Genomic DNA, 11,299 nt, shown 5'->3' with positions numbered 1-11,299 from the left:
TGTCATTATTTATTTAGCAGTGAAATCGCTCGGGTAAGGTTTAGGTTTTTTTTTATTAGTTCCAAATTAAGTTCAGAATTAGAAGAAAAAGAAAACGTAATGTCCCATTTGGCGTGTTAAGAAATAACACAATTGACACGTAAAATGAGACAATTACATATTTTTTTTTTGCCGATTTTAATCTCACTTTTTGTTCCTTAAGAATTACCTAAAATGACCTTAAAACTTACTTGAACAATTCCTGCGGCTAAAAAACTAGAGCAAATCGAGACATTTCTTAAAACTTATAACGAGACATTTTTTTTTTTTTGCTAAATCTAAGCTTAATTTGGATCTATCAGGGCCGAAACCTATAATGGAATATATTTCAACACGTAAATCGAGAAAAAATATTAATAAGTGGACAGTGGGCCCCCTAATGGTGATTGAATTAATATAACGAAATCCATTAATAACAAGATTATTGTAAGGTCACTAATTATACTAAGGATTACTATGTGTAACTTCTAAAATGGAGAGGCACAACGTGAAAAACGCAATAATAGAGGGTTACTACAAAGAATTTCCCTATGAAATATTATATAGTTTAATCATAAATGTGTTGAATGAAAATTGTGAAAATCAAAATGAAAAAATATATTGAAACCAGGATTACACCATTTAAGTACCAAATACTAAATATAGTTTATTAAGCATATTTTACATATTTCATTTGTTGTACCAATAATTTTTCAGTATCATTTTTCGAGGCACTTGAGTGCACTATCAATCTTCACAAAATCCAGCGGTTTAAGAATACATCCATCTAAACCAGCTTCTAAGAATGCTTGAATGTCAAACTTGGATTCAGAAGTTGTCATGCCAAAGATTAAGCACTTAACACCCATAGCTCGCAGCTCTTTAGTTGCCTTTACATAAGAGAATTAAATTCAAAATCAATATATATATATATATATATTAGTATTTAAATTTATTGGAATACTAAAAACATTTAATTTGTTTTTGTTAGTCGGGAAAATCGGTAATGAACAAGATCGTGAATACAAAAGGTTTTTTTTTTTTTTTTATTTTTATTTTTTTGGTATATATATATATATATATATATATTGGTAATTTAATCAAACATACTAAAATTTTCATGTATAGGGAATTCAAATAATTTATCTTGAATGGTTCAATTTTTATCATCCTATTCATACTAATTCATATCTTATTATTATTAATTTATTAATTGTACTTTTAAATCTTTATATTAATAGCCTTAGATCATTAACAGTGATGCTAACATCAATATTTATAGCATTAAGAAAGGAATCCATAGATCATGCATAAAAGATTACCTGAATCCCATCCATTATTGGCAATTTCATTTCCATGAAAACAACATCAAAAGAATTGCCTTCACTAAAAATGTTAACAGCCTCTTGGCCATTTTCCACAACCTTAGTTTCGAATCCTTTCTTATGGAGTAACATTTGTTCTACATTTTGAACGACAATGTTATTGTCTACAACTAATGCTGTAAATTTCTTCGCATCGCTCATGCTACTATCTCCAACCATGTTAGACATGTCTATAAAACACACATATTTAAAATTAACAACAACAACAAATTAAGTATAGAAGAAAAACTAACCTATTAAGAATAATACATTTTATTGCATGAAAATGATAAATATGAAAAATTCAATTCTAGGCTAAACACATGCATTGCTAGCCAATATTCTTGCTTGTACTCTATTATAATTATCCTTGTTAAAAAAATAAAAATTTATAACTATCGTAGGTCAATAACAATGAAATTTGATTAGAGATCAACTCTTGCTAATTTCCTGGAAAAAAAAAATGTATAAAAGCATATTATTAGAATTTTTTTTGAAGAAAAGTAATTATAATTACCTTTTTGTCGATGAATTGAAGCATACTTTGATACTTGGTCTTTTTCTTGCTTTTTATACTGAAAAAAGGTCAAGCACAAAATCAAGATGATCTTGAGAATAAATATCTGACGTGATACGATATATTTAAGATAAAAAAGTATGATTTTGATTTAAATTATAAACCCAAAATAATAGTTGTTATTAGGCTCGCATCTATCATGATTTGTTAATTAGACTTCATAACAATAATTGGTTAACTTTGTGACGAATGATTTAACTTTTTATACGATACACTATCTAATGTTATCACTGTATCAATTTGGCTTTACTTTGTACATAATCCAAAGTGATCTGGTTCGTTCATGTAATCATCTATCTTTTCACGAGATATTGCCTAAGATGTTTAAGTTCAAATCATAACAAAATAAGATCTACACGATACAATCAAACCACTCTCATATACTATATGAGAAAAAAATAAGCAACGAATTACATGAATCAATTTGGTTAGCTAATTCTTAATTCTACATTTCATTATATTTTAATTGATTTCTTCTATTTTATTTATATTATATTTTTTAACTAGGTGTGATGAATGACTTTTACACAACCTCACATGTCATCTTCGAACTAATGATGACTCATTTTAAATGTACATGAGAACTACATAGCCATATTTATAAGTTAAATTTAGTAATTAAAAATTATTTTAATGTATTTATAAGTTAAATTTAGTAATTAAAAATTATTTTAAGGGCTTCGATTTTTTTTGTTTTTTTTGTGAACACTGGAGGTGATCATGGGCCTGCCAAAGGCCAAAAAAATAGCCCATTCCTCAGGCTGGGTTGGGCCAAGCTTTGGGCCGGAAATTATGTGCACAAACCCGCCCAAACTAGTCAGACCGAGCCAAAAAAATCAACTAAAATTGCATCCCAAGCCCGTTCAAAAATTTTAAAAAATTGCCCCACCAAATTTTGGGCTGGAAAATCTGCACAAAACTCGCCCAAAATCGGACTAGGCTAACAAGTCAGACTTACTTTGATCAGCTCTAGTGAACACGAGGGGCAAGCTCCAAAAGAAGATAACAACCTAAAGCAGCCTAGAAAGCAATACAAAGATAAAACAGAATGCAAAGCATAAAGCATAAGAACAAACAAAAACAAGACCAAAGACACTAGACCCAACTACACCTAGCAGCATTTCGAAAGAAGCACTTCAAGGATCTTGTAGCGGCACCATCGTTGATCTCGTTAGCACCCTTAAGGACTTCCAAAATTAAAAAAGGACAAATATATATAAGGAAATTTTGTATTTTAGTACCTACAAATAACCCATTTATTAATATTACCACCTAAAAAAAATTATTTTAAAATACCACCTAAAATTGACAAAAATTTAGATTTCACCACTTATTGATACCTATAGACTTTGTGTTTTAGAGGTGATATTTTTTAATTTTGAAAAAACGAACAATTTGTTCAACAAAGAGTGATTTGAGGGTGGTTATACAAAGAAATCCTTAAATAAATCCGGTGAAATAAACATACTCCCTTCGTTCCATAATACTTGACATAGTTCTCATTTTCGTTCTTCTCTAATACTTGACACGTTACTAAATATGAAATTAGACCACTAATAAAAAAATTATTTTCCTACATTTCTCTCTCCTCACCTAACCCACTCCCACCCCACTTTATGTAATTTTACAATATAAAAATACAAAAGAGAATCTTTTATACAATAAACAAATGTTTTAAATAGACCTACTTGTAATTTTGTTAAACTACGTGTCAACCCCAACTGTCTCAAGTATTATGAGACGGAGGGAGTAAAACATTACCTTACCAATACCTATTTTCAACCAAACCTTTCTTTCCTAAAAATAAAAAAGGGGAATCAACCAAATTACCAAACACCTCCAAGTTTTATCAACATTAAACTCAAATCAAACACTCACCTCTATTCCATTATATTCTCACCACTCTCTTTTTCCTCTTCTCTCTTGTTGCCGCCGCTCAAACCCTTGACACCAACAGCAGCAGCCATAACAATGGCGAGTTACGACCTGACCCCGAAAATCGCACCCCACTTAGACCGTCATCTGGTCTTCCCTCTTCTCGAATTTCTCCAAGAACGTGAAATGTACCCTGAAGATCAGCTTCTCAGGAATAAGATCGAGCTTCTCAATCAAACTAACATGGTTGATTACGCCATGGATATCCATAAGAGCCTCTATCACACCGAGGATGTTCCTCAAGGTATATAATTTTAATTTTCTCTCTCCTAGGGTTTGTTTTTTTGATTTTTTTGGGTTTGGGTTTTAGGTTTAAGGTTAATTTGGATTGGATTTGATTGGGTTTGATTTGAGTGTAGAGATGATGGATAGGAGAGTTGAGGTTGTTGCGAGATTGAAGTCGTTGGAAGAAGGTGCGGCTCCTTTGGTTTCGTTTCTTCAGAATGAGGATAAAGTTCAGGAATTGCGTGCTGATAAACAGTATAATCTTCAGATGCTCAATGAGCGTTATCAGGTTTTTATTTTCCCGACTACTCCTTTCGTCTCTAAAAGTTCTATCTGTTCTACTTACGTATAATGAGTAATAGACATTATAAAATTTTGATTTTTTTTTAGAAATCAAATTTATGTAATTTTTAAATTAGTTGTAATTGAATGAGTAATTGACCTAATTGTCATTAATCGTTATCTTGTGTATGATTTGATTAACTTAAATGTAAATTCAGCTTCTTTATGACTTGTTTTGTTATAATCTGACTCACTGTTAGAATGAGGTGTATTCTGCAAGGACTTAATGTCATGTATAGAGTATATCTTTGTTATCTGTGGTTAGGGAGGGGAGGGGGTAATGCTGTCTGCGGAGAAGATGATACGAATTGTATTTCTATGATTGCTCTATGTTTAGTGTTGCTGGAGCCGTGGTTTAGGTATTGAGTTTCTAATGGACATGGGCTTTATTTGTTCATGTATGTTAATTTTATTTTGCGCAACTCCTATGGCTTCTAATCATGCTGACTGCTGTGATTATATTATTAGGTGAAGGTTAGTACCAGTGGTGTTTGATGAAATCACTCTGAAAGTCTGATGGCATATTTTGTGGGGGATTTGAATTTTAAACATTAGCTTTAACTTTTAGTGAGGGTTACACTATCGTGTTTTCTTCTTTCGTCTTAGAACCCTACTTCATTGCCTTTGAGAGAACTTAGTGAGCACTCTGTTTGTTCCGTTGCAAACAAAGGACAAATGTTGAAGCTCCTTTCATTTCACATCCTTGCATCAGAAACTTTAATGCAGATGGAAAAGCCTTTGGAGTTTGGACATATCAATTCTTCCATAAATCATCTATTTTTATCAATGCTCTTGAAACAATAATTTTTCCTTTGTTGACTTCTTTTCTAATGGCCGATCCAATGGGTTCACAGCTAAATTTCTTTCATTCAAATGAGGACTCTATTTCACCCGGCCTAGAAGTGAACTGTTTGTTGGGGCAGCCTGGAATCCTGGATGATTGTCCTGTTACTCAATCATGGTCAAATCCAGACTGCCTTAAATTATTCTCTAGTGGCAGTAAATCTAATTTATTTAAAATCTTCTGATCACTTTTGATTTTTATCGTTTATCTTTTATTTATTAATTTTAATTTTCTTTGTTTGTGTTGGTTTGAAAATGGTTGCATGACTCTTTTTTTCACATGAAAGGTAATTAACACTGGGATAATTTGCATGGTTTAAAAGAGAAATTAGTGGCATAATAAACAATGCTTTCAATGATTTTACAAAATAAGGTCCTTTTTCTAGTACTGTTACTCATGGTTAGATCAATAATTAGCTGGTGAGGATGTTACTATTCATATTATTTATTTTCTTTTCTAGTAAAACTTTGGAAGTTCATAGTTTGTTTGAGCTTTTCATTCATTCATTTCGTTATGAGTCATATAAATTTTCTGTTCGGTGCTATCAAGTGCACTGATTTACTGTAATGCTTTTTTTTGGTGGCTGATGCCCAAAGATTCTTTTTGGTTGTGGTTTACTCTAGCTTATGGTAAAGCAAACATCTGAGTAGTTAAGCCTATATAGCAACACTGCATTTTTTTATTTATTTGGGAGAGATACAAGGCAAGTTTAGGAGACCCTTTTCTTAAGGGTGGAATCTAGCAACATATCTGATTAATATCTGGAATTTTACAACTGATCTAGAATGACATGACAAGTTCAAGTTAGTTTTCTAGTGTGGCAAACATTGTGTAATTGGCTGACAGAGCAGTCACCACTCACCAGCTTCATTGTTTGTCATACAGTAGCTGATTATTTGTTTATTGTGCCATGTGATTTTAATTTATGTAAATTCTTTTTCTGGGCATATTCTTAAATCTCATTGTTGGTTTTGTTCAGATTGGTCCAGAGCAGATTGAGGCATTGTATCAGTATGCTAAATTCCAATTTGAATGTGGTAATTATTCTGGTGCAGCTGATTTTCTCTATCAGTACAGAGCTCTGTGCACCAATAGTGAAAGAAGTCTCAGTGCATTGTGGGGAAAGCTCGCTGCTGAAATTTTAATGCAAAACTGGGACATTGCCCTTGAGGAACTCAACCGTTTGAAAGAGATAATTGATTCTAAAGTCTGTTTCTTTGTTCTTTTCTGATTGTTTTGTAAAAAATAACTCCTATTGTTGTGTTATGTGTTTGCTGATGACCAATTTGTGCTGCAGGCTTTCACATCGCCTTTGAATCAGGTGCAGAATAGAATATGGCTGATGCACTGGAGCTTATTCATCTTTTTTAACCATGACAATGGCAGGACCCAGATAATTGACCTGTTCAGTCAGGACAAGTAAGTCTTGCATTTGTATTTATCTCTGTTCCTTTTTTTCCCCCTTTTGTTCCAAGCTCTCTTTCAGTTTGGGAAGCGTTGTTGCTAACTGAATTTCACTTGTACTTCTGTAAGAAAAAGTTATCTGCAGTTATTGATTCTGTGGTACTTGTGGTTTTACTGTGTGCTCTTTGAATATGGTACCAAAGTTCTTTTGCCCGAAAATATGGTAGCTCTATAACTTAATTGAACAAAGTATTTCATCTTGCAGGTATCTTAATGCTATCCAAACAAATGCTCCTCATCTTCTGCGTTATCTTGCTACTGCATTCATCGTCAACAAGAGGAGAAGGCCTCAATTTAAAGATTTTGTTAAGGTCATTCAGCCAGAGCAATGTTCTTACAAAGACCCCATCACTGAGTTTTTGGCATGTGTTTATGTCAACTATGATTTTGACGGGGCACAACAAAAGTTGAGGGAATGTGAAGAGGTAAGAATTTTCATCCTCTTGGACTGAACCTCTTGCTGTTATACTGCATATTCCTTTGTGGGTTTTCTGTAGTTTCTTTTGCTCAATTCTCCCCCATCCCCTTTGTACGTGTAGGCATATTATTCAGAAGAATGATTGTATGGAATAAACTGTGCATGTTCATTGTTCATTGATGCTTTTGGCCATTCTGTTATTTTTTATTTTATTTTTGTTGTGATTTCAGGTTATTCTCCCCTTTATTATGCTATCAAGTATATTAATGTCCTTTGGATGTCCATGGTGACTCTTCACAAATATTATGGAGTCTAATAAATTTGTGAAAATTTTGTATGTTGGGAGAAGTGGATGAACTCAATGGGGCAGAGGGAGGTTGAAATAGAGTCTCGTCAAATTATGGGTTTTTTTTCCTTTTATTGTTTATTCATAAGAAGTAGCACATAAGTGAACAATAGATTATGGTGACAAGTCACGACTGTATATCTCATTGCATGGGCTCGATAACCAGCGTCACAATTTTGTTTTATGAACATTTTTTGAAATTTTATCATTCAAGCATAATTTTGGATTTTAACTTCTTTAGAGACTTATAGACAGTGCTAGAGTTTTTGTGTTCATATTCATTGTAGTTTGGTATAGCAAATTTAGAACATTGCTTTGACGTTTTATCATTCAAGCATAATTTGGATTTTAATTTTCTTTTTGGACTGCCTGTTATTCTTAATGCTTACACTTCTCATTTTTTGCAATTGGTTTTTTCTGTCCAGGTCATACTAAATGATCCATTCCTTGGTAAACGAGTTGAGGAGGGAAGTTATACCACTGTTCCACTAAGGGATGAGTTTCTTGAAAATGCCAGGCTTTTCATTTGTGAAACCTATTGTAGGATCCATCAGCGCATTGAATTGGGGTATGTTCATACTCTCTATGGCCTTATCTATCTTGTTTCATGGAATATAAAGTACTGTCATTTTGAGTTATCTTATGGTAACGATTCTGTCATCCTGAGTTGTAATTACCTGACTAAGGGATTATGATGTCTCTCACTAGATTGCCTCACTTGTATGTCTTTTTGTGCAATTGTTGTGTAGAGTTTCTTTATGATTTGGTGAACAGAGTGGGTTTTTGGCTCCTAAATATTGGGGCAATACTTGGTAAAAGTTGTATGATTTGAATTTGTTGAACTGTCAAGTGATTATCTGATATTCATGCTGAGAATTTTTTAAATCAGCGCTTTTGGCTTGTGTGCAGTATAACTATCACAGTGAAAATTCATTGTATAAAATTGAAAGTTCTTTTTTCTGATCAAATTTGTATTGGTCAGGGTCCTAGCCGAGAAATTGAATTTGAGTTATGAGGAAGCAGAGAGGTGGATTATGACCCTCATACGCACTTCTAAGCTTGATGCCAAGATTGACTCTAAGTTGGGCACCATAGTGATGGAGCCCAATTACCCTAATGTGTAAGAAAGACAATTCCTTGTCAATATTGAGTTTCCCCCCCATTTTTTCCCCCTTTTGTTTAATCGGATTACGCAGTTTTGCAAGTTGATTTATGTTTCTTGTCTTTCCAGGTATGAGCAGCTCATTGATCACACCAAGGCATTGTCAGGGCGTACATACAAATTAGTGGGCCAACTTCTTGAGCAAGGACAGGCACAACCAGCAAGGTAGTCAAGGACTGGCATAACCAGCAAGGTAGTTTTCAACAAGGGTGCTGCTACAAGTGTTTGTACCGTTTAGTTTTATTGCGATCTTTATTATTTAAGGCCAAAGAGTTTGTGTAGATCTCATAATTTTTATTGCATTTGACTTCCATCTTAGCTAACCTGCTTAAAACTTAGAGAATCGAAAATTTTGCGGGAAAGTATGTCTGATTTTATTCGGTTAATCTCTTTTGGTTATTGTAAAATGCTTGCTGGAATTTTGCACTTGCAATTTACAGTCTGTTATTTCGCAATTTTGCACCGTTTTTTGGTACTTAACTAACTTATTAAAAATATGGCGGAGCGAAGAAAGCCATACAAATTACTGTCTAGCTTGATCTCATCTTTTATTGTTAAATATGTCACGTCGACTAAACATGAATGTTGTGATGTGAGACACGATTTTGATCATTAATTTATCTAATTATATTGATGTTGATAATTATTGTAACATTGTGATTAGTGTGATAAGGGATTGCTTAATATTAACCTTCATTATTAAGTTGTATCCTACTGATTTTTAATGCCATTTACATCCTACAATTTGGCCGTATTTGATAATTTATAAGTTAGGAAGAACAATCATATTTGATTATTCCATATAACACTATCTCAATATCAACACACAATTCAAAGACTTTAAGAGATAACGATTCGATAGTTATGGATGGATTGAAGCTGGTTATTCATCGGAAAAGTTGAGGATTAAAGTGTTGATTTTGAGTTGAATGGAATCTCGAATTTTCTGCAGTAGGTTATGCGATTCTAATATTTTAAAATAAATATTTTTTTTAATAACAGCGAAATACAAACTACAAAATATGAAAGTTAGAGCATCCTTAACAATGAACAAATAAAATTATTTGTGTTACTATTTAAATAAAATAATATAAAAAAAGAGGTGATAATGAATAGTGGCTTGAACAAGTACGAATAGTTAAGAAAACCAAACCGTTCATGAAAATTACTTGTCTAACAAAAAACTCACTTTTGTTGAGTTTTTTACTCCAAAAGTGACTTTAAAAAAAAAAAAAAGTAAATTGTTGACACAGACAGCATGCAGCAGCTCGCCATGTGTCCTCATGCAAAAGCTTCTATTTTTTTTCTGGTTCATGGTTAAGAGGAGGATGTTGGAAATTATTTGTTTGGTTGATAATTGATATATATGAGAGAGAAAGTATTTTTTTTTGTGAATAGTAACATGAATAATTTTTTTTTTCATAAATAAGGATGATGTTAGTATGACTGAAGTTTGCTTAGATCATGTGCCTTTTAAGGCTTCAAGAACCACATTTTCTCTATTATTTATTTATTTTCATTTTAAATTTATTTCTTGAAAGATCGAATAAAAACAAACTCATTATGTTAATAACTTATTTTCTGTGTTTGTTAGAGTTATTTTACAATAAAAAAAAAATTAGCATAGATGATCAAATAGATGTTTGTGTGTGGAAATAGTTTCCTTAAGAGCTTATCATATTTAGACCTGACACTCTTGACCCAGACCCGATGACTCGACCCGAATGACCCGACTCATAACCCGAAATTGACCGAAAAACATCGACCCAAATTTGACCTGAAGCCCGAAATCAACCCGACTCATACCCGACCCGAAAATGGAGTTGACCCAATCTTGACTCGACACCCGAACTAATTCGACCTGAAATTGACCCGATATGTTTGACCCGACTCGAAATTGACCCGAAATGTTTGACCTAAATAGACCCACTACCCGAATTGTCCCAAATTAAAAGTAGCTTATAATTGACCTAAAAATGTCTAGTGTCAAAAATGACTCAAATTGTTCATTTTCAACCGTAGCTAAGCTCATAAAACAAATTGGTAGTTCTTATTATAACAATAACAAGATAAAACTTATCGATTTAAGCTTGATCCACAAATAGAACAACCCGAAAATGACCCAACCCGATTTTGACTCGACCCGAAAAGGACCCGAACATACTCGAACTGAAAAATGGTCTGAACATACCCGACCGAAATTGACCCGATACCTGACCGGAGTTATACCTAAAACCCAAATTGACCCAATCTGACCCATACCCGATCCAAATGTTAGCTAACCCAAAAGAACTCGACCTGAAATTAATCCGACCCATACCTGACCTGAATGACTCATTTGCCAGGTCTAAATTCATATTCAATAAGTTACGGAGTAATTTGTAAAAGGGTCCTCCAAAATATTCGTAATAGGCAAGTCCCCTTTTCATCTCAAAATTAGAAAACAATTCATATGAAAACATGCCAATTGCCATGCAATTAAAAAATTCGAAATTAATTGCAATTTGTGGCCAATCATGAATTAAAATATGTAAAATTATTCTAGATAAGAATTGGTCAGAATCCTAAAAAGTTGATGGAACACTTTTACTCTCTGTATTTTAT

General features: G+C 32.9%; 2 protein-coding genes across 2 annotated transcripts; one reads left to right on the top strand and one right to left on the bottom strand.

Annotated features, from left to right (window-relative positions):
• Positions 1-737: 737 nt before the first annotated feature.
• Positions 738-1,598, bottom strand: LOC110707395 (two-component response regulator ARR22-like). Its single transcript, XM_021885428.1, has 2 exons — positions 1,341-1,598; positions 738-908 (listed from the first exon to the last, which is right to left on the bottom strand). The coding sequence occupies exons 1-2, from the start codon at positions 1,569-1,571 to the stop codon at positions 738-740; spliced, it is 402 nt and encodes a 133-aa protein (XP_021741120.1). The 5' UTR covers positions 1,572-1,598.
• A 2,213-nt stretch (positions 1,599-3,811) lies between these two features.
• On the top strand, positions 3,812-9,150 carry LOC110707351 (eukaryotic translation initiation factor 3 subunit E-like). Its single transcript, XM_021885374.1, has 8 exons — positions 3,812-4,138; positions 4,254-4,408; positions 6,285-6,512; positions 6,603-6,724; positions 6,975-7,194; positions 7,959-8,101; positions 8,516-8,653; positions 8,765-9,150. Exons 1-8 carry the CDS (start codon positions 3,931-3,933, stop codon positions 8,862-8,864), a joined length of 1,314 nt encoding a protein of 437 aa, XP_021741066.1. The 5' UTR covers positions 3,812-3,930; the 3' UTR covers positions 8,865-9,150.
• The last annotated feature ends 2,149 nt before the right edge of the window (positions 9,151-11,299 follow it).

This window comes from Chenopodium quinoa, unplaced genomic scaffold, assembly GCF_001683475.1.
Source record: "Chenopodium quinoa cultivar QQ74 unplaced genomic scaffold, ASM168347v1, whole genome shotgun sequence".
NCBI classification, from domain to species: Eukaryota; Viridiplantae; Streptophyta; class Magnoliopsida; order Caryophyllales; family Amaranthaceae; genus Chenopodium; species Chenopodium quinoa.
Note: the sequence above shows the minus strand (reverse complement) of the source record. Positions and strands in the feature narration are given on the sequence as shown.

Coding starts and splice junctions, on each gene's coding strand:
- LOC110707395 (XM_021885428.1), bottom strand. CDS start 1,571: ATGTCTAACATGGTTGGAGATAGTAGCATGAGCGATGCGAAGAAATTT. Junction 909..1,340: donor CAATAATGGATGGGATTCAG/GTAATCTTTTAT, acceptor TCTTATGTAAAG/GCAACTAAAGAGCTGCGAGC.
- LOC110707351 (XM_021885374.1), top strand. CDS start 3,931: ATGGCGAGTTACGACCTGACCCCGAAAATCGCACCCCACTTAGACCGT. Junction 4,139..4,253: donor CACCGAGGATGTTCCTCAAG/GTATATAATTTT, acceptor ATTTGAGTGTAG/AGATGATGGATAGGAGAGTT. Junction 8,654..8,764: donor GAGCCCAATTACCCTAATGT/GTAAGAAAGACA, acceptor TTGTCTTTCCAG/GTATGAGCAGCTCATTGATC.